This window comes from Mastigoproctus giganteus, chromosome 8 (genome assembly GCF_048544385.1).
Source record: "Mastigoproctus giganteus isolate SK-2022 chromosome 8, ASM4854438v1, whole genome shotgun sequence".
Lineage (NCBI taxonomy): Eukaryota > Metazoa > Arthropoda > Arachnida > Uropygi > Thelyphonidae > Mastigoproctus > Mastigoproctus giganteus.
Window position 1 is genome coordinate 142,580,918 of NC_143582.1, and position 23,895 is coordinate 142,604,812.

At 36.4% G+C, this 23,895-nt stretch overlaps 1 protein-coding gene across 1 annotated transcript in view; it reads left to right on the forward strand.

The window, feature by feature from the left end:
* Positions 1-22,226, forward strand: part of LOC150081868 (uncharacterized) — a 103,763-nt gene extending 81,537 nt beyond the window's left edge. The window contains exons 9-10 of the mRNA XM_090379774.1: positions 18,763-18,850; positions 21,822-22,226. Coding sequence (XP_090235900.1) covers positions 18,763-18,846 — 84 coding nt within the window. The 3' untranslated portion in view covers positions 18,847-18,850; positions 21,822-22,226. The remainder of the gene's footprint in view (positions 1-18,762; positions 18,851-21,821) is intronic.
* Positions 22,227-23,895: the final 1,669 nt, after the last annotated feature.

Here is a 23,895-nt window from a genome sequence, read left to right on the forward strand (position 1 = left end):
TTGAGACACACTATATATATAAATATATATATATATATATGTGTGTGTGTGTGTGTGTGTGTGTGTGTGTGTGTGTGTGTGTGTGTGTGTGTGTGTGGTATGTAGAAAGTGTGAAGAAGATTTTTGTTTAATCTACTGAATCTATGGTATACACCAGAAGTGAATTCAACGAAATGGATAAGGAATGTAATGATATGTGGTAGGATAAGGTGACCAGGTAAGATATGAAAAAGAGACAGACAGATAGTTGGCAAGAAATTAAAATAAGAAATGAAAAGGCGACCAAAATAAGACTACGTTGCAGTGTTTTTCACAATTTCAATGTCTTTGTCAGAGGCCATCCACCGAAATTATGAGAAAGACGGCAGTTTTCTTGCTTCTGTTTCCGACATGCTGTGTATGCTATGGTGCACATGGTGTTCAGGGTCCTAACTATAGGAACTGGTTTTGCAATCCGAAACTACCTGAGCCCAACTACTTACCTCTACTTCATTCATCTTTCTGCTTTACTTGTCCCTACTTCTTATGTCCTGTGAGTCATTAGTTTATCGAATGCAATATGCAGGATATTATCTTCTTAATTTACTCAATCTATTTTTCTCCTTAACAAAGTTTAGCTGCTTTTCACTGCTACTTTGTAAGCTGTTATATCTCTCAACTATCCTGGACATTCTGGGCACCATGTATTTAACTGTGTTCATCACCACATATTGCATTTCAGTTTATACATCCAACTAGCCTACAGACACTATACCATGCAAATTTATTATTATTATTTTTTTTTTTTCGCACCATTTTCTAATGCTGATCTCTCAACTATATCTCTCAACTATCCTGGACATTCTGGGCACCATGTATTTAACTGTGTTCATCACCACATATTGCATTTCAGTTTATACATCCAACTAGTCTACAGACACTATACCATGAAAATTTATTATTATTATTTATTTTTTTTTCGCACCATTTTCTAATGCTAGGAACCGCTAGCGTACCTATGCATAAATATACTGGCATGCTGCCACCTTGGTCATTTGGTCATTTTCAGTCTTACAAGGTAATGGTAAGTTCCTTTCTTATTGCCTATTCCTACCTTCCGATATCATTACTTCATTAGAGGCTTGATTCCGGTCAGATGCTTGATGTCTGTGCTCCTTCTTTTTAACTTTTAAAAGTGGTTAAAAGCAATCGAATTGGATTTTCGTTATGACCAGAGGATTCTAGAAGATGTGGTGATTCTATTGGTATTAGTATTTACCCGAACTTCTAAGGCATTTGTTGTCTATGGAACTTTTAGAAATTTCTGCATTATGCCGCTCACATTAGCATGAGCAGCTCACTAATACCATATAGGTTTCACCATTGATTGGGGAAATAACAATAGTCTTTTTTTGCTTAATATTGTTACAGAGGATAGAAAAGTTGTGTAGGACAACGAACTCGAGCTCCGATTACTGCCTATATAATTTACATAATGATGTATCTTCATATTTTAAAATCCTGGTTGATTTTGTTTTTGTGTGATCTAATTATGTTCATTGTTGTGTTCCATTGCTCCTTACCCAGCCTACATTAAAACAACAACTTGGTGACATGATCAGCAGGAAAGCATCTACATCCTACCTACTTGACAAGCAAGTAGAAACCCTAAACCTGGTAAATACCTTGATTTGATTAATTTTCCCCAAGGGGGATAGCTCAAAAACTTAAATTTTGCATTACATGGTCGCAAATAGTGCCACAGACTTGTGGTTTACGATGTTCCGCCACATTCAGGCCCTCCTGCCATAGAAACTGGAAAAATCCGTTTTTCCAGATAAATCCTATTTATCTGGAAAGCAGAAAAACTGGACTGGAAGAACAGAGAAATCAACAAAAGAATCCCAACTACAATGGGGGGGGGACAACGACCTAACAATTTTGGATCGCCAAGAAGACGGTAAGGATCCCCAAACTGGGACCTCACAAGCAAAGAGAAAAGGCATGCAGTGAATGGCGCCAAAAGGGAAACGAGATTGCAGACGAAATCGAGGAACACAGTGGAGAAAACACCAATCTTGAAGGATTCCTCAGAAGATAAGTAGGATAAACAGACCCCTCCCCAGACCCTGCTCTCCCAGAGGGAACAATACACGAAAAGTCACTCAGCCTGAAGACCTCCCTAGAAAGCATTTTTAAGGAGCAATTGAGCAGAATCTCCACATGAGTGAGAGCACAAATCATCACAATATTTAACAAGATGGAAACTATCATGACAGAAACACACCTTGAAAGTGAGAGAGCTGCAGCAAGGCTACAAGCCTATATGGAATGTGGGGCAAAAAAAAATGCCACAGTGTGCGCCCACATATGCCAGTGTGCTAAGGATAAATCAAAACCAGCCACGGCAAACAACAAGCGTCCCACAGAGGAAGAGCCAACCACTATTGAAGACACCGAACCTGGTCGTCCTCAGACCCGCTGATGATGAAAATACTGAGAAAGCTAAGCCCAGCGAAGAAATAAAATCCACAGTCATGAGAGAACTGAAGGAGGACTTCAAAACTACACAGATAAAATCCATACGAAACACCAGAAATGTATTATTATTGAAACGGAGGCCAGGGAAGATATTCAAGCAATAATGGGTAACCCAAAAATTGCTGCCTTCGGGCTTACAGCAGAGATGCCAAAGTAAAGAGGTCCAACCATCATCGTCTTTGAAGTGGACAAAGACCTGACACCCAGTCAAATCGCCTCAGAAATTTTCTCTAGGAACTTACAAGAGTCACACCAACAAGAACAAAGCCAAAATCTTCTGGTCGTGCCCAGATACTTCACAAAACCAAATACGGGATCTAACAGAAACTGGATTATTGAATTGGCCCCAGCCGCTTGGCAGAGGCTTAAGCACCAGAATAGAAGTTACATCGAGTGGGGCTCCTACCGTTTCTGGGAGCACGTCACTGTGCCAAAATGCTTCCGGTGCAGCAGGTTTGGCCACACCACCCACACTTGTAACCAGGATACCCCCACCTGTGGCCACTGCTCCAGTAAAGGCCACGAATACAAGATGTGCCCAAAGAGAGAACAAAATCCAACATGCATAAAATGAAAGTCTGTAAAGCTAGAATGTTCATATTCAGTAAGGGAATCCAAAATGCCCCATTTACCTCAAAACCAAGAGTCTCTACCAATTCAGAACCAGTTATGGAGAGATGCAGTAAACACTATAACACAACTAGAGTTCAATTAATGCAGCTTAACGCACAGAGAGCTAGGACTGTTGCAGAGCAGCTCAGAATCAAGGCTGATGAGGAAGGACCAGACATATTGCTGTTGCAAGAACCCTGCACACACAAAAACCGAGTGTATGGATACCCAATCAATTGTAAAATCATACAGATTGAGGAAGAAATGCCGTGGGCAGCCATAGCAGTAAGAAACGCGAACTACACTGTCATGAATATAACTCAGCTATGTATCCCCTGGGCAGCTCGTGCCCAAGTACTGGCACTACCGGGCCCTTTTTATGTGGTCACACTTTACTGCAGACTGGGAGAAGAAATCACCTTTGCCATCAGATACCTGAAAAAAATGCTGGACCTGCTCCTGGATCAAAAAATATTGGTGGGAGCTGATGTAAACTGTTGCTCCCCAGCCTGACCCTGGACCAGAATGGAACCCGAAATGGCCAACTCTTGCAAGAATACATCTCGACCTCGCAACTGGTCATAATAAACAGGCCGCACCAACTGAAAACATTTTGCAATGCTCTGTGGGAGTCAACTATCAATGTCACCCTAACCACTGGAAGTCTGGCAGGCTACATCCTAAACTGGTGGGTCCTGGACTCGTGGACAACCTCTGACCACATAGTAATTACTCTATGTTAGGAGAAGACAGAGGGTGGTAATCAATGGGTGCTGTTCTTTGTGAACTAATGTTATTAGTGGAGTCCCACAGGGTTCGCTGTTGGGTCCACTGTTGTTTTGTATATTTATCAATGATATTTATGAAGGTATATCAGGCTTAGTGTCAAAGTTTGCAGATGATACAAAGGCTGGCATGGTTGTTAATGACAGTAATGGCAGTGTGCTACTGCAACAGGATCTAGAAAATTTGGGCAGATGGGCTGAGAAGTGGCAACTGAAGTTTAACATTGACAAATGCGAAGTACTGCATATGGGTAGAAGTAACCCCAGAGAAACGTACCAATTGTGTGGTACTATACTTAAGTTGGTAGAAAATGAAAAAGACCTGGGAGTAATTGTGCAGTCAGATATGAAGTTTTCTGAGCATTGCAGACAGGCTGCTAGGGCAGGTCATGAGGTTTTTTCAATGATATACAGGTATTTTGCTAGCAGGGAAAAGGAGGTGATTGTCCCTCTGTATAAGACAATGGTCAGGCCACACCGTAAGTACTGCGTACAGGCCTGGAGGCCTCATTTTAGGAAGGATGTAGATTTGCTTGAGTGTGTACAGAGAAGGGCAACAAGATTGGTAAGGGGAATGAAGGGATCCTCTTACCAAGAGAGGCTTAAGTTCTGTAAATTGCAGCAGCTGGAGACTAGGCACCTGCAAGGTGATCTGATTGAGGTGTATAAGGCCTTGAATGGGTTGAGCATGCTGAATTCTGATGGGATTCTTCCACTTGTTCACATTACGAACCTAAGGGGGCATATAAATTCAAATTGAGGAAAGACAGATGTAGAATAGATGTGTGGAAATTTGCCTTTAGCCAGCGGGTGGTTATTTGCTGGAACAAACTTCCATCTCTCGTTGTGGAAGTTGATAGGTTAAATAAATTTAAGGAGGAACTGGACAAACATTTAGAGGGAATAGTTTTGTGATTTTTTTTTTTTGGCTGATGCTGCATAAGCTCATACACTTGCTTTCTTGCATCACATGCCACTACTACTACTTATCACCTACAAAGAAACCTGGAGTGCAACCAAATTCCTAGACAAATGGAGACACACTTTGCAGTTCAAAAGGCAAACTGGGAATGTTTCAAAGAAGTACTTATTCCCACGGCTGCTAGGCAAATGGAGCAAATCCAACACCTGACAGATCTCAATGAAATTCAAAGAAGCATCACAAAGGCCATGATGGATACAAGCCAAAAGGCTATCCAGAGGAGAAAACAAACCCCAGGACTGGTCTCATGGTGGACCCAAGAGATCCAACACCTTTGACGAGACGTCATTAGAAAAAGAAAATCCTTCCAGAGAGCGATATGAACTTGGCCACCAGCTGAAGTGGAGGCATTAAGGAATATATACAGAATGGCGAGAAATAAGTACACCTAAAGCTCTTTTTACGCAATAGATACGTTCCTAAAAATTACACCTAAAAAGAATTCGCGTAAAAAGAACTACTAACTCCATAGAAAAAGTGAAGATTGGTTCCAAACCTGTAATATAAGCAAAATAATGAAAAAAAACACATTAAATTCGTTAGGATCATAAGATTTTTATTTACATTTCATGGAGAACACACATACATATAATGAATTTTAATAACTTTAAAAAAAAAAACATTAATTTCAGTTGTTTGCTAAGGATTCTATAAAAAAACTTATTCGCTATCAGTTTCTGACAATAAATGTGAAAGCTTTCATTTTTGTGAGACTGTAATATCACTAGAATTACTAGATATGGTATTATCGTCATCGACTTCCGCCTCAACTTGTGGAATTTTTCTTTTTATGTCTTGAACAAAAGTACCACTGGCTGTTTCAGTAGTTTTAGGCATGAACTCAGTTATTAATCGCTGTGTTGAAGCGTTAGATAAGTCGCGATATAATTCTGTGTATGAAGACATTAACAACTTAAGCTCACGTGAAAACTTCCCAGCACGTTCTTCATTTGGATCATGTCGGGCAAAATAATTGCATAAATTACTGGCCAGTTTAAGACCTTCTTTAATTATATCAGCAGTAAAAGTAGGATTATCTTGATAATTATCATTAACTTCTTTGCTTTCAGGAGTCTCAGAAACAATCTCCGCTATTTTGTCTTCGCTATGAGGTTTATTAATTAACAATTCTTCGATATCTGCCGACATAAGATCATCGAATCCTTCTCCGCCAATTTCTCATGCCAAACTTATTATATTGGAGAATTCTGCAGTATGATTGAAGGGAACAGGAACATTCTCTTTAACACATGTGGGCAAAATAGCATTCCAGCATGCATTCATAGTTTCTGGTCTCAATTCAGATAACGAAAATCGAACCTGATCAATACAATCCATAATTGAAATTTTTTTCCACATATCCATAACTGATGGTGTTTCATCATAATTTAGCTTGTTCAAAATGAACTGAAATGTTCGTCTGACATAATGTTTTAAAAGTCGCAATTATACCCTGATCTGGAGGTTGTAGCAATGATGTGGTATTGGGCGGCAGAAAACAAAATTGCACATTTGGGTGTTCTATGGCAGGATGACCGGGTGCATTATCAGGAATCAAAAGCACTTTAAATTCAAGACACTTGTCATTCAAATAGCGACTAACTTCTGGCACAAAATATTTGTGGAACCACTCAGTGAAAATATCAATGATCACCCCCAAGCTTTTTTGTTGGCCATCCATTGAACTGGCAATTTTTGAAAATCTACATCTTTCGTTGGCCGTGGTCTTAATGATCGATTTATGAGCAGTGGTTTTTAACATCTGATCTCCTAAAGTGTTCGAACAAAATAGGAGTGTTATGCGATCCTTTGCTGCTTTGAACCCACCAACAGTTTTTTGCATTTTTGATACATAAGTTCTGTTTGGCATTTTTTTCCAGAAAAGGCCAGTTTTATCCATATTCCAAACTTTTCACGAGTGTAACCTCCATCTTCAATTATTTTAGCAAGTTTTTGTGGAAATGATTTAGCAGCTGTTTCATCAGCAGAAGCCATTTCACCTTTAATTTTTATATTATGAAGAGCATGTATTTTAATAAACTTAGTCAGCCAACCATTGCTTGCATGAAATTCATATTTTTTCCTCGATTGAGATGAAGTATCTGGCTGCAGTTTTTTAATCTGTTCATAAAATCTGAATGCTGATTGCTTGATGGAATTTCCGTCAACTGGCATTCTTTTTTGTACATTATCTTCTATCCACATCACTAAAGTTTTTTCAGCCTTTTCTAGAACAACATCTCTTGTGTATGATGATAATTTGCACTCGATTTTGTACCAGAACATACCACAGGAAATGTCCCCAGGGTTCTGTTCTGGGGCTTCTCCTGTGGAACATTATCCTCTATGAGTTCCTCACTCTTGACTTGGAGGGTGTGCTTTCCGAGGCCTTTGCAGATGACTTGATCCTGATGGTTGCTGCAAATAACAGGGCCCAGCTTGAGGTAAAAGCAAACCAGGCCATGTCTAAGCTCCAAAACTGGGCTAGGATTCATGACTTAAAAAAGTATTGTTGGAAAAGACTACATCCATTCTACTCAAGGGCAGACTTGACATCCGCAGGCCGCCCCAAATTAAGATTGACACCAAGACCATTGGCTTAACTGACAAAATGAAATACCTTGGTGTTGTTCTTGATAACAATCTTTCCTTCAAGCATCACTTATCCTACATTTGCACAAAAATAAAAAGATACGCTGGCCTACTAGCAAGAATCGTGCAACAGGACTCGGGGTTATCAAAACATACTCTCAACCTGTATTATAAAACAGTCTTCCTCCCAGCCATCTTGTACGCAGCTCTGGCTTGGTATACCAAAATAGCAATGGTTGTAAATCGGAGGACCCTGGATGCAATCCAAAGAACTGTGTTGCTCACTATCATGTGAGCCTGTAGCACCACAAGCACTAACGCCGTGAAGGTCGCCGCCTCTGTAGCCAGGTGGGAAGGAGCAGCAGTGCGTAGCACACGCTTCTTGATTAGACCGGGGTTCGAGCCCGTCACCACCAAATACGGAAGATGCGGAAAGGTCAGGGAATGACCACTGCATATCCCGGAGCAATATGGCCTTAGTTGCTAATGCTCCTAAAAACCAAATAACAAATAACAATCCCTAAAGGTCCTGGCGGGGGTCCTTCCCCTAGACTTGGAAATTGCAAACATTGAAATCAAATACCATATAGTGGAGGGACTCCCCTGCGCCTTCCTAGATTACACGGTTAACAACAGCACACCATGCAAAGAGGTAAAGAATAGGCTTCAGAACCACTTCACCCGGATCTGGCAAGGTTGTTGGACTGAAACCACCAAAGGCTGTATCACCAAAAAATTCATCCCGGACCTGTGTAAAATATTCCCGCAAACGCCCACTTGATTCAAACCAAGACTCCACACATCATATGTACTGACAGACCATGGCGCCTTCAAAGAAAAGCTTGCCCAGATGGGATTGGAAGACGACCCGAAATGCATGTGTGGTGAAGTGGAGAGTTGGACACACGTCATGTATAACTGCCCAAACTATGAGGACCTGCGATGTAGGTTAATGACTACAATAAAGTACTTCCCAAAAAATATGGAATCACGTTTGCTGGACTGGAGTGAAGAATATGGAGCACTAACAAACTCTGCTCAGCAGCTCTTCACCAGGCGAAGAACTCATCTCCTTACACAGAGTGACATAAAAATGGTGATAGAGAACAATGCAACGAAATGCCTCCGTTCTCACCAACCCTTCCAAGGTGAAACCAGACTAGACAAAACGAGAAAACCACAATGACTAAATGGAAACAAACGGTCTCTTCCCCTGTGCATCACTGAGTGCTCCATGGTGTGGTGACTCCTGAAAGGACTACCTAAATACAAGGACTGGAACGGATATCCTCTGAACTTTGGACGGTTCCCTTGAAAGCTGAGGAAAGCCATCTGGCAAACTGGGCTGGACATCTGTTCCAGCCTACTTTTCCCCCCTTTTCCAGGTGAGGGGGGAACACTTTCACTGTCTCCTCCCCCTCCTGCCACCCCACTTTTCCTTCTGGTGTGGCATGGGCCTGCCCACTGATAAACAAGGGATACCTTCCCTATCAGTACCTTTCTTCTACTTCTACCCCCAGTCTTCTGCCTCCCCTCCCAAAACTTTTCCTACACAGCGTATTACCCCACAGATCCAAATTTAATACACCGAAATTACTGCTTGAACTATTAGACTTCTAGAGAAACTCATTCAGCGAAAACCCCACTCAATGTTTAAGCAAATTGTATTATTAAGCAAACCATGAATAAATTTTTTTTAGGTTCTAGCCACTGAAATCTCAGGAAAGTAGATGGCAGGACCTGCCAGAATACAATTAGCCTTATTGGTACACCCAGCCAGCATCCCTGTTGCTGGGTATGGTAACATCGGGCCCCAGTAGGGGCCAGGTGGCTGACAGGCCGGATGAACAATGGGCACAACATTGTTCATCCGGCCGGAAGAACAATGTGATGAACAATGGGCACAACATACTACATTCTCCATGATCCACACACTGTCAAACCTCTGGCATTGACAGGGCACTGTCACTCAATACAGAGAACGTACACAGATATGGGAGAAATCCCAGGAGCCGTTAGACCCTCAACATACCCAATACCCAATATCATTACTTCAGTTTTTCAATTCAATTCTTTTTACTTGCTTCTGTAAGGTAATCCATGATCTCTATGCTCTACATAATATAATTACATTTATTGGCACAATTTATTAGACCTTATTCTTGCCGCAAAATTTCAAAATTCGTTCTTAACACGTCTACAGCACACAAGCACAATAGCATACAGAACATGTCGGAAACAGAAGCAAGAACATTGCTGTCTTTCTCATAATTTCATTGGATGGCCTCTGATGAAGACACTGAAATTGTGAAAAACACTGCAATGTAGTCTTATTTTGGTTGCCTTTTCATTTCTTATTTTAATTTCTTGTCAACTATCTGTCCCTCACTTTTTCATATTTTACCTGGTCACCTCATCCTACCATATATCGCTACATTCCTTATCCATTTTGCTGAATTCACTTCTGGTGTATTCCGTAGATGCAGTAGGATTAAACAAAAATCTTCTTCACACTTTCTACATACTCTCTCTCTCTATATATATATATATATATATATATATATATATACTATCATTGAATTATATTAAATAAAGTTAAATTATAATAAATGAATAAATAATTAAGCATTCATTAGAGGCAGCGACATGCAATTCCTCCATATGAAGCTGAAATACATCCATTATTTTAAATTAAATAAAACATAAGCCAGTAGTATGGCAAAAACTGTAGAGCGAAAATTAACATAAAAATAACCCAAATAAACAATCGAACGAAAAGAAAGAATAGATATAAACAGTAGCCCAGAAACCCTAATATAATTTCGATCTTTAAATCCAATTAACAAAAACTATACAAATTTTAGGATAATGCCAATTAGTTATTAATTTAGCGGTACCCCCCCCGAGAGGTACCAGTTCCGAAAGACGTGAAATATCACCCAAAGAGGGTTAAAGGAACTACCAAACAATAACAAAATCAAAATAAACTAAAATAAAATAGAATAGACTGACCATCATGCCCCATATCGACAGAGGACCACGAGGCCAATAATGGTCATGGAATCGCTGCATTTCAATCGTCATACAAAACATCGCAAAGGCGGAAATATCGAAGAACCAAACCACCCTTCCATTCTCCGATAGATTAACCAATGCAGAGGATTTGCATGGCGGTGGTCCTTATGCAGCGAAAATAAACTATAGAACAGACAGCACTCTAAAGCAGAGCCACACTACTGACATACTGTAAGCTGAATCAGCTTATATTGAAGAAAAAAAAAGGAAATAGATGGCGGCACAGGCGTTGCTTATGTTTTATTTAATTTAAAATAATGGATATATATATATATATATATATATAGTGGATTCCGGATATTTGGGCCACCGGTTAATCGGGGCAGCCATTTATTTGGGGCAAATCTTAAAAAACAGAAACCAATCGAGAAAATAGCCAGGGTTTACTTCACTTAATTGGGACAGCACGCCGTTTAATCGGGGCAGGAGACTGCAGCACTGGAGATTACCCTACGATTGTGTCCGACGGTACTATGTGGTTCGGTCGAAATTCTGGAGGTCACAACCATAAAACAATAAAAACAATTAGCAGTCACCTGTTTATTGGGCTTTTCTGTTAGAGAAATCTATCATAAACGGACAGTAAACCTGATCTTACTGAATTCTGTGGGTTATTATGGTGAAATGTGTTTACACTTCCATGGAATCTTCAATCATATAAAAAAATTAATTTTCAGATTTTCTCTTCATTCCTGTTTTTAAAGCTTTGTAACTCGTTACTCGATTCTCACTTGCACGTATCATGTTACTTGCAATTTGTGTGTGCCGTGTTCTTTGTTATTGATTGCTTATCTTTTTACTGTTTTAAATTTTAACCCCCACCCACAAATGTCAGTGAACAGAAATGTCAACTAGTTCGTATGTACATATTACAGTATGTATTAATTATTCCGATTATCGCATATATTCTTCCGATTTTCAAGTGTCATTTAATTTTTTAATTGGTAAGGTAATAACGGATAAATTTCTGCTTAATATATCTTCGCTTTTATAGTTAGTTAGTTAGTTATTTGGTTTTTAGGAGCATTAGCAATTAAGGCCATATTGCTCCGGTAATATGCGGTGGTCATTCCCTGACCTTTCCACATCCTCTGTATTTGGTGGTGATGGGCTCGAACCCCGGTCTAATCAAGAAGCGTGTGCTACGCACTGCTGCTCCTTCCAACCTGGCTATGGAGGCGCCAGCTTTGCTTTTATAGCCTGTGGATAATATTCCTCCTATTTTCTCAAATTAGAATCGCTGTTTAATAGAATTAAAATTCAATTCATAAACGTGATCACAATGACCGGCACTTACTACACATCATATAGTGAACGGTACTTTACTATGGTGAGTTCGTCGTAACGTGATTTGATTTGTACTGTGAACTAATTGTAAAGGAGGGGGGGTACATTGTATTTTTAACTATTTAAGTGAAACTTCGGATAATTGGGGCAGCCGCTTAATCGGGCCAAAATGCACTAGTCCCGATGTGTCCCAAATAACCGGAATGGACTGTGTGTGTGTGTGTGTGTGTGTGTGTGTGTGTGTGTGTGTGTGTGTGTGTGTGTGTGTGTGTGTGTGTGTGTGTGTGTGTGTGTGTGTGTGAGTGAACACTGGGTTTTCTGAAAAGAAAATTGAAGGTTTTATGTTTAAAATAACTCAACGTTATTCTTATTTTTACATAAATATATAATAATAACTTTATATCATCAATTTGCTATATATATAGAACAAATAATTTACTGGTTTCCAAAGGGTCCATTTCGTGGATCCCCGGAACTGGTCTCTGGACTCCTAGGGGTCTGCAGACCCCAGTTTGGGAAACACTGGTATAGAGCATTAATCAGATCATGTCTAGATTATAGTTCTCCAGTGTAGTACTCTTCGGACAGCCACCAGAGTATTATTATTATTAGAACTTCTCCAGTGCAAAGTTTGTATATAGAAGCAATGAAACTCCACCATTTTTCAAGAGACAAACCCTATTGTGTATATAAGCAGCTTCCCACACATCCCAGCTGGAAATATCTCTATGATCCCCAATGGTTTCTCTTTATGAAACAAAACTCATTGAACTGCAACCTGCAGTTCTTTGACTTAAAGGAATCTTGCAGTAACATTCACCAGGATACTAGTTCTCCTTATTTTACATTTATTAACTCAAATGTAAGTTTGACAGACCTTGTTTATAAACAAGCCTTTGAGGGAAAACAACAGAAATTACCGACATTGGTTTTCAAAGACAGCCATTATTCTTTTAGAAGACTTGGGAATTCATTCTTTATTGGTGAGGTTTCTCAAGTGTATTTCATCAACAGGCATTTTGTTTTAAGATTGTGATAATATAATCATGTTTTTCCCATGAAAAACAGCCTTTGCCGGTATGCTGAAAAATTTCAAGCAGATTAGCACCAATTTTCACCTCCATGTTTTCATTACATATGTGAAAATCTTTGGGATTCAGTGAGAGCAGATTTTCCTATAGTATGTGTCTATAATCTTTAAATGACTACGTCCTGATATACCAAGAGTATATCTGAGAGACTGTTATGTATCTGTTGGATCTGAAATTGAACCTTTTGAAAGTGAAAGGTTCAATTTTTGAAATTGAACCTTTCACTTTCAGTGATGCAAATCAATTTTGGGCTTCCTGTTCTTGATTGGCCATTTATATCAGAAGCATGCTTTTTTTTTTTTTTTTTTTTTCTCAACATATTTAATGTCAGGGTGTTGCCAATAGCATGTCTTTTTTGATTAGTCCTGTCATTTACCTGTGTTGTGCAAGTTTAAAGTACATTAAGAATATTAAATATCTTGGAGTCTTCATTGACAGAGGTCTTAGATTTGACACCCATATCAATTTTTTACCTGAAAAGGTTGCAAATTTTGCTAACGTGATAGCAAGAAATACTAGGAAGGATTGGGATATTAGAGGTAGGGCACTACCTCTTCTTTATGACTGTTTTCCTTCCTATTGTTTCTTATGGTATCTCAGCATGGATAGACTGTTTTAATTTTAAAAAAATGTGTAAGTAAACTGTATTCCATTCAGAGGATGATGCTCCTGAAGTTGGCTCTAGTTTGTAGAACTGTCTCCATTGATTCACTACAGATTGCTACAAGGAAAATGCAATTGACCTCTTTCTAATTTACAGAGTAATACTTTCAACATTCGGTGTGGAACTTCTTTTATTATTTGTTATCTTGAGTTTGGCTAATGATCCCAAGAATGAGGCCAAGCGAATCTTAGATATTTTAATGACTCTTTGGAATCATAGATGGGCTAACTCAAATAAAGTTGAATAACTCGTAGGTTCTTTCCCTCTGTTGTTAAATGTTCTGCTAGAAAAATGCTTTGTGCCTAATCTGCAAACATGTTTTTATTAACTGGTCATGGCTCATTTTTAGCAAATCTGAATCAGCTGGGTGTTTCGGAAAGGTCGCAATGTCACTACACAGGTCCGGAGATTTGGAGTCATGTTTTTTATTATTGTCATGAGTACTTGGATCTCAGAAATCTTGCTCACTTGACTGAGAGCGATGAGGCTCCAGTAATTAAGACTGAGGAAGATTTTCAGGCTTTTCAAAAATTTTCCAATAAATTACAGGTAACCCTTGTATCAGACGTTTGGTTCCTACAAAATCTCATGTAATGTGAAACCGTGTTATACGAGACTAAGAAGCAGTGCAAAAAGGAAGGTTATGTTCCGAAAGCTAACAAAAATACACCATTTTTTTTTTTATAACTATTCAAAACTTAATTTTTATGATAGTAATAACTTAATATTTTAACTTTATTTTTAAAATAGTAGTAACTTAAATAGTAATAACTGAACAAACTTCCTACCTTACAAACTGTACATTATCTGACATATATGTTTGCACATATATGTCAGATAATGTACATTCATCAATTTTTCTTCCTCTTCATTGCTGCTAAGCACAATCAAAGAGAACATTTTCTCTGTTGCAGAATATCTTCGCCTTCTGAACTTTCTTCTGCAGCATCTAGATTTCATATACCTTCTGCTCTCTTTAAAAAAATCAGTAATCTGGGTTTGTATTCTTTTGTTTGATAGCTCTTTGTAAATTTCTTGGTTTATTATTTCTTGCTAAACTTGAAGCTCCCTTTTGAACTTTGTGCTCCTTTCAGTAGAAGGATCTTTATTCAAAAAATAAGATTCTAATTGCTCAGCTAAGTTTATGCCTTTCCATATGCTTTTTAGTGTAAAATTTGTAACTTCAGAATTTAACTGCACTGTCATCCTCTGAATTTATTTGGTACCTCCGATGCCATTTCCACCAAATCCCCTTCGCCAGCCTCTTTTTCTACCAGTAATTCGTGAACATCTTCAGTTGTCATATTATCAAAACTTTCCCTCCTACCAACTTAGAAAGTTCTACTATCGCACCGATTCTGTTTTCTGCTGGTTGGACCATATTTCCTGAATGAACTGACTCTGGCCATATATTTTTCCAACACACACGTGTTGACGGTTTTATTTCATTGAGTGATAAAGCTATGATTCCGATACAGTCCACAATTGAAAAATGTTTCCATGCCTCCATCACTTCAATAGTTTCAGAATCAGTTTTTTCCAAAATCCATTGTAACAATTTTCTGATGTAATGTTAAAGGTAGATATAATGCCTTGATCTAATGGCTGAATTAAAGAAGTTGTATTAGGTGGTAGGTACATTACTTCAATGTTTGGATGACTTAAACCTTTTGGATGGCCTAGCACATTATTCAATAGTAATAAAACTTTGAAATCTAGATTTTTTTCACTTTAAATACTTTTCCACAGCTGGCACAAAATAATTTAGAAACCATTCTTTAAACAAATCAGTAGTTACCCAAGCTTTTTTATTTGCTTTCCAATATATACCGGTAATGCATTTTTATTTACACCTTTCATTACACAAGGATTAAAGGATCTATAAACTATCATAGGTTTTGTCATGTAATCTCCTGATGCATTACTGCACATAAGTTACGTTACACAATCTTTTGATGCCTTAAAACCTGGTACAGTTTTCTCTTTTTTTGAAATAAATGTTCTGCTGGGCATTTTTTTCCACCAAAGGCCTGTCTCATCGGCATTGAAAACTTGATGTGGTGTGGATCCGTGCTCTTCAGTAATTTTTTTTGAAATTCATACTTGATTATCAGCCTATGCACTTTCCCCTTGAATCCTTATGTTATGTTACGAGAAATGCTTTTTAAATCGCTCAAACCAACCTTTTCTGGCAACAAACTCTGGGTTAACAGAAGATTCTCCATTTTCTTTTAAACGGTTATAAATTTTTAGTGGCTTTTGTTTAATTACATTTCCATACAATGGGATCAGTTTTTTACTGCCATCGTCAATTCAAATACTGACTACTTTTTTCCATTTTCTCATTTATTGGTGCTCGGGAACGAGTTGTCATATTTTCTGAAATGAAAGATCCTGTGGCAACAGCAGTTCTAATTTTCTGTTCATTTTTCTTTATGGTCCAGATTCATTTAAATTTAAACTTTTTGTAATTTATGATACCTTTTCCCCTTTTTTTAAGACGATTAAAAATTGTATCTTTGATTCTAAAGAAATTGTTTCTTTTGAGTGGTGCTTTCTTGCTTTCCTTAAACATAATTTAGGGCTGGTATTTAATCCGCAACAAAGAAATTATTCCAATACAGTTCTTAAGAACAAAGTTTAGTAATACATACCCAGAAAAATGTATAAATAATCAAATTAAAAACCAAAGTAACCTTACAAAAACCTTAAAAGTCACGAACTGCACACTTCGAAGTCAACTTTTCCCTAACGAAGGATCTCCCAACAAAATACAGTGGATCCCCCCGCTTTACGATTGGTTCACTGTAATCAGATCACTTTATGATGGACTCTTCTAATTAAATACCATTTTAAACAGAATTTCTAATGAGCAAAAATAGGAGGAATATTATCCACAGGCACAGTATAAACCACAGATTTAACTTTATTACCTTACCAATTAACAAAGTTAAATGATATGTGAAAATCAGAAGAATATTTTCAGTTAGCAAAATAAATTTATGCTTACATACATAGCTTAATTCATATGTACTGTAATATGTACATACTAGCTAATTGATATTTCTGTTCACTGACTTTTTTTTCCCCTTTTGGTTGTAAAATTTAAAATAGTAAAAATGATAAGCAGTTAATAACAAAGAACACAGTACACACACACATATGCATAAGTGAGATATAGAGTAATGAGCTTCTGAAAATTTATTCATGTTTGTTATATGATTGAATTTATTCATGGAAGGAGAAACACATTTCATCATAATAATGTGAAAACCCACAGAATTCCAGCTATCTGATCTATCACAAATGCAATAAGATCGAGTTTATTACCCAATTATAATTGATTGCACTAACAGAAAAGCCCAATAAACTGGAAACTGCAAATTGTTTTTATTATTTTATGGTAGTGACCTCCAGAAATGTGCTTTAGAAAAATATCATGAAGGCGATAACGACTAGCAAGTCAACAGCGGAGATTCACAAAAAGGAATGGAAACGTTGAAAAATTACGTCTAACATAATAGCAGGGTTTTCCCAGCAAAAAAAAAAAAGCTCAAAAATACTGTGTTATGTGAGGTTTTCCACAGTTGACACGATACTTATATAACACGAAACCGTGTTATATAAGTATTTAATATATCATGTTGTGCGAGGATTGCCGCAATTTATCAATCATGTTAGAGCGAAACCGCGTTGTAGAAGTACCATGTTATACGGGGGTTATACAATCAGCCCTAATCTTCTAATCCAGAGAAGATTAGGGCTGCTTGAACTTGAGGAAAAACAGTAGAAGGCTTACAGACTATTGACATAAATTCTGTGTAACAGTTAAAGATGCTGAAATAAACAGTGTAACTGACCTGGTAGTTATTGGTCATCGTGTTCCTTTGTAAACAGGCTAATCTTATTGGACAATTTATGTAGTTAATTGTGACCATATTGTTATTTATCTTCATCTCATGTTGACTTTATAAGATCAGTGGCTCCTTGCATCACATTTAATCTTTTTCATATCATATGGCTCACTGTGCCATGTGCTTGTCCTATGGTTCTTTGTGCTGCAATTTATATTTCTGTGTATCATATGAATCTATGTTATCTTTGTATCATATGAATCTATGTTATCTTTGTATCATATGAATCTATGTTATCTTTGTATCATATGAATCTGTATGTAATGTACATGTATATAGTGGAGTTGCCAGTCTCTGGATAGAGGTGCTTGCTAATAAAACTGGGAAAAAAAAAGACATTTGCCTGTAGACAGATAAAAAATTATTATTCACAATATTTATTGATAACTAGTTATAGAATTTTTTTATCAAATATGGTTACAGATATATTTTAAAAAGTAAAAAAATAATTATGGCCCAAGGATTTGAGTTTGTACTATAGATGCGATAGCAGTTTGAAATAGTGAAATATAAGTGTTGGTGTTGGGGTGGGAGGGTTCTATCCATTCTTAAATTATGATAATCATCACATGGCCTCTTTTGATTTCATAATTTAAGGAGTTGATTATGTTTAGTAACTTTCATGTAAATGTTCAAATAATGCAGTACACATGCACAGACAGCCTGCTAAAAAAATGAAAGGAACATTAAACTTTGCAGATATCGAAGGTTGGTAAATTGCCTCAATAAATATGAAACTGTCCATGGTTTGGTGTATTCCTTTTGACTGCAGGTAATCTCCATTATAGAAAATAATTAGTGTCACTGGTGTAGATGATCTGTATAACATGAAACCTCAAAAAGTTGGAGCATTGGAATGGTATTTTAGAGAGCATTTTGATGTAGTCTACTCACAGTCACTGAACTTAAATAGAGTTTATTGTTGCTAATGCATAATATAACATTTAGTTCAGAAGTACTGAAGAGAACATCAGAACATTGACATTTTTTATATACAAAATGAATTTTGTGGGAAGGAACCCCATTAAAGGTATTTTAAATATCTCTAACACACTACTGCTTTAACTGTTGTGTTTTTGAGGCAACAGTTCACTGAACTATTTCACTTATAGTTGAACTTGATTGTGCATGTTATATTGAACTTTGGATGTGTTAATAAAACATATATTTACATATGTTTTATTGACTATAAAATTACAAAAGTCATTTGAAAATTTACGAACTTCTCTTCTCTCCCCAGGTGGATCGCATTATATTTTGCCTGTTTCTTCCCGTAGATATTGAAATCTATGAAAAACTCATGCCATATTATTTTCCATTATAAACAGGTATGTACATAGTTTATCATGTAATACTTTTAGTATTAGTATTAAAATGGCCAGATAATCTAATTAAGATGGCATCTTCTGCATCTACAAAAAAAAAAAAAAAAAAGAATCCTTCTTGTCTACATCACTATCTGCACCAGTAAGTACCCACCAATTCTGTATTTTGCCTTCAACCATAGAGTAATTGATCATTGGAATAAAGTTCGACCAAATGTCATTTAAGTGGATAGATTAAATAAACTTAACAGTTAATTAATTTATGCAGTATATTACATTCCAGTTGTGGTATCAAATAGTAATAATTCACAGTTTATAACAAAAAATAGCACAAAGCAATAACTTTTATTTAACTAAACTTAATGGCATTATCGATTTGACTGTAGAGAACGGACTTTTTTGTACTGATTGGGCAATGCGATTGAAAATGCAAATATTTCCTTGTTCTTTGCAAAGTTTAGTTCTTCACAGGACAATTTATCCACCGAACTACAATATATTACAAAGAAATTTATAGCTAGGAAATACCCTTCACATCTAATTCAACACACAATTTCTGTTGCAAGAAATAATGTCAATAACCCACATAATCATAGCACCAACCAGAACAACAAACAAAACACAAGCATTTTCCTCCCCTATCACAGTGGACTCGCCAGACAGCTTCACCAAGTGTTTGCCAATACAGACATAACATTAATATTTTCTTTGTATAATAAATTAGGGACCATGTGTAATAGTTATAAAGAGACACACGAATATCCAATAAGTGACATCAACAATGTTATATCTGGTTGTAACGCATGCTACATCAGGAGCACTACTGCAAAAGTGGCAGCCTCCGTAGCCAGGTGGGAAGGAGCAGCAGTGCGTAGCACACGCTTCTTGATTAGACTGGGGTTCGAGCCCGTCACCACCAAATACGGAGGATGCAGAAAGGTCAGGGAATGACCACCGGATTTGTTTATCCAGGAGCAATATGGCCTTAGTTGCTAATGCTCCTAAAAACCAAATAACAAACAAACAAACTACTGCAAAATATGGCATCACAAAAACTTCCAATACACATGCTTATTACCACATGCTTATTATAATAGCTTCAGAACTAATCAAGCTGGCACCGAACTTACACAACACGTGCACTCTCACAACCACAATCGCCTAATCAATTCAGCCATCGCAATTATAAAATTAGGATCTAGTTACAAAATCTTCCAACACAAGGAACTTGTCTTAGAATGGTGTCGCCATAACACTAAATTTAACATTCTAAACACTAAACTTCCAATGTCTCGAAAGTTCCCATGTCTCGAAATGCATTATGGGAACATAGGAATTCTTTAAATACATAATTCCTTTTCTCCTATCATTGCCAACCGAAGGCGTTTTTCACGAAATTCGCTCGTTGTGACTATTGGCTTCACCTTGTTCTCATATTAATAATTTATAAATGACAACCAGAGACCAGGTAGTGCACTTCTTCTTCCTTGAGCAAATTTTAATTATATGTTTTTAACAATTCCGTCTTTATTTATTTTAATTTATTTTAAACTTCATTTCCACTTCAATACCATGTAACTAAGCAGATCAATCGAGGTGAGTACCGTTAATTAAACTCTTATTGCTATTATTATTATTAAGTTGATTACATAACGGTACATTAAGAAGCTCTATAAATCAGCTAACTTATACAACACGTATATGACAGCAGAAAAGTATCCCAAATTATGATTTTTTGCACAAAAAAATTGTGAGCACCTTCAGATCCACTTACATTTGTGAAATTTCCATTTCAAAAATGTAATTTATTAAAAGTAAATCTCGAGCTTCAATAACAGATGAAAATCTGGAAAATCAATTAAGATGTGCAACTACCAATATTGAAGTAGATTTTAAAAAATTGAGTGATTGCAAAGAAAAGTAAGTATCTCATTGATATATAATAAAAAAAGAATGAATGAAATAAATTTTTATGGCATTTGATTTTTTGTTTTTAAAAGATTGTTTTATTGTAGTTCGTCAAGGTTCAGAAAATTGTAGTTTGTCAAAATGGCCTGCAGAACGATTTCGGTTGGCCAGGCCTAGTGTACAGCATCAGTCAAAAAAAAAAAAACTGACATCATACGTTCATCTCCTCTAATAATGCTGGCTTGCAAATAAAAAAAAATAAAATAAAAATATTTCATACCTAGTCTAGAAGAAAAGTTTAAATTCTAAAGGAAATTGATCTGCTGATTCCAAAAATATATTGCTATTACATCTCCATTGAAAGATATGCTGAAATTTTAGCATAATGAACAATCAATTTCATATATCATACAATAATATATATATATATATATATATATATATATATATATATTTTTTTTTTTTTTTTTTTTTTGACCACTACTTTTAAGCCAATGTTCTGTCAGTATTGTGCTTATGCAGCATTAATGCTATTGTAGTATTAAACATTATACGCGCATTGATATATTAGATCAAGATTATGATAGATTTTGGTTTGCAAGTGGTGGGAAAATTTTTTTTTTTTTTTTTTTTTTAATTTTGGCCTATATATATATATATATATATGCTCTCTTAAAAATGTCTTATTCGTGTTAAAATATTATAATCAAACATATAATGCATTACATAATTCTGTTAACTTAGAAGTGTTTGCCACTCAGATAATTTTTTTTATAATCCATTTTCCTTCCCCTCTTAACAAATCATTAGTAATCTCGCATTATGGCAATATTCCAGTGACCTTGGTACCGATGGAAGTTTTTTCCCTTTTAGTTTATATTTCAGTTGCCTAACAAAAACAGCAGATTTCATACTAACTACTCCATTTTATCTTAAATGCTAATGATAATTAAATTATGCTTTAAATCAGATTTCCTTTCTATACCTCCCAATTCTTTCCTCATATATATAATGTGCTATTGTTTTGATGAGTAATATATAATTAAAAAGGAAACCTTCTTTGCAGGTGATGATATCTCAGACTGCAAGTTCACCTGCAGACAGCGAACTCAAGTTGTGATATGAGCCTCCTGCCACAAGAAAAGCTTCCCTAAGAAACACAAATTTTTCCATCTACTGTTGATTTATTTATTTTTTTGTGCAGCTGAAGTTTTTACCGCCTGTTTTGAAGCAGAACTCTTTTTACTTCGTTACTTCTGTATTATCTTGTATATCATAAAAGTTAGTTATTGCAAGATAACCTTTGCTAGTTTAGTGCCAAAGACTTCAGTTATTGTTGGTAAAGTGTTATATAACAATTTTATGCATTTTTTTTTATAGTTGTGATAAGGCCAGAGTTACAGTTTAACTGCAATTGTGTCTTTATTTTTTTAAGAATAACATTTATTGTTTCAAGTTTAATTTGGGAAGAAAAAAGCATTGTATTTCTGAGAAGTAATAAAAGTACAGTATCAATTTCAACTATTCCTAATTGCCTTCTGAACCTACTAATTTTCCACATTCCATCTTATTTAAATTGAAAAAACATACCATAAAAACTGAAATCTGATTTTTATTTTTTTATGCTATTTAGTTTTGTTATAATTGACATAAAATGTCAGTTTTTGACATGATTAATTTCCTGCTGTATAGTTATTTACAATAAATTGAAACAGATTTTCAGTTGCAAAAAAAAAAAAAAAAAAAAAAGGTTAAAATTCTTAACATATAGGAATATTTTAGAACTGCATCTGCATGCTTAGTAGTTTGGTAGTTATTATCTATATTAACAATACCTTGGTATCTTATTTTTTTATCATTGGAAAGAAACTGTTTCATTTCATGAGAACATTATTTCATATGTAGCACAATCCCCCATAAAATTTCATTGTTTCAATTAACAGATTTTTGTAATTTTTATATAAGATAGTTAAGAGTCCAGTTAAAGAATTGATAACACTGGCCTCAAAATTGAAATTTGTAGATTGTGCTTTTGTTCTTGCATGTTGCCTTCCTGAGGTTTTCTATGCTGATTTCAAAATCAACATCCATTTTTTGTGCTTAAGGATTTTCCACAAATAGGAAAAAAAGTAAACACAATTTGTGTACTTTATTATAATAAAATGGGCAAAACTAAAATGAAGAAAATAGAAGAATATTAATATACCACCCCAGGGGTTCACATCTGGAGAGATGGGCTTGGCACACCCAGGGTCCTGAGCTGGATATCATCATTCTTCTCTTTCTGGTGATTCCTTTCTACTTCTCTCTCTCTCTCTCTCTCTCTCTCTCTCTCTCTCTCTCTCTCTCTCTCTCAGGGTAACTCAGAAATTTTTTTCGGCTAGTGCAGAATAAGCCTCAGGCTTCCTTGCACCATATGGCTAATAATAATAAAAATGAATATTTATTCAGATTTGCCAGATTTTTTTGGTCTAAACTGTCTTTTTTTTCTCAAATTAATGTTTCTTGTATTCATAGTGCCAAATGGATCCCTTTTCAAAGATCGACATTAATCTACCATCATATTAATATTCCACCTTTCCTCCTCCTCTCACCTTTGAATCTACTTTATATCTTAGTAGACTTGTTTTCCATATTCCTTACTAACAAAACCAAGGTTTTCCAGAAAAATTGTCTGTGTGAGTGAAAGAAATGAACTTTCAACTCAACTTACATTCTAATTTTTGAAATTTGATATTTTCAATGATACTTTCATAATTCTAGTTGCTGTCATCATGGTAAGATTCTAGTCGTTCTAGTTGCTCTCATCATGGTAAGGTGGATGGTCCTCTGAATGGTTTCGAATATCCTTTTATTCACTTCTAGACCTGCCCTCATGTACCAGACAGGGGAGCCATATATGATGGCAAGGATGAAGAGAGCTTTGTAGTAGAGGGACAGGGTAGTACGGCTGAGTCCCCAGTCCCTGCGGGTGACTAGCAATGAGGGCCATGTAGGTGGTAGATGACTTTCATCAACCGGTGAAATACCACCACTTTGCTTATTGGAGGCTTGAAGTGGTGAACCCAAGTTTAGTCTCTAGAGCAAAGTTTCCGGCATCCCCCTCCCCCCCATACTTCTCCTTCAACCCATGCATGGTA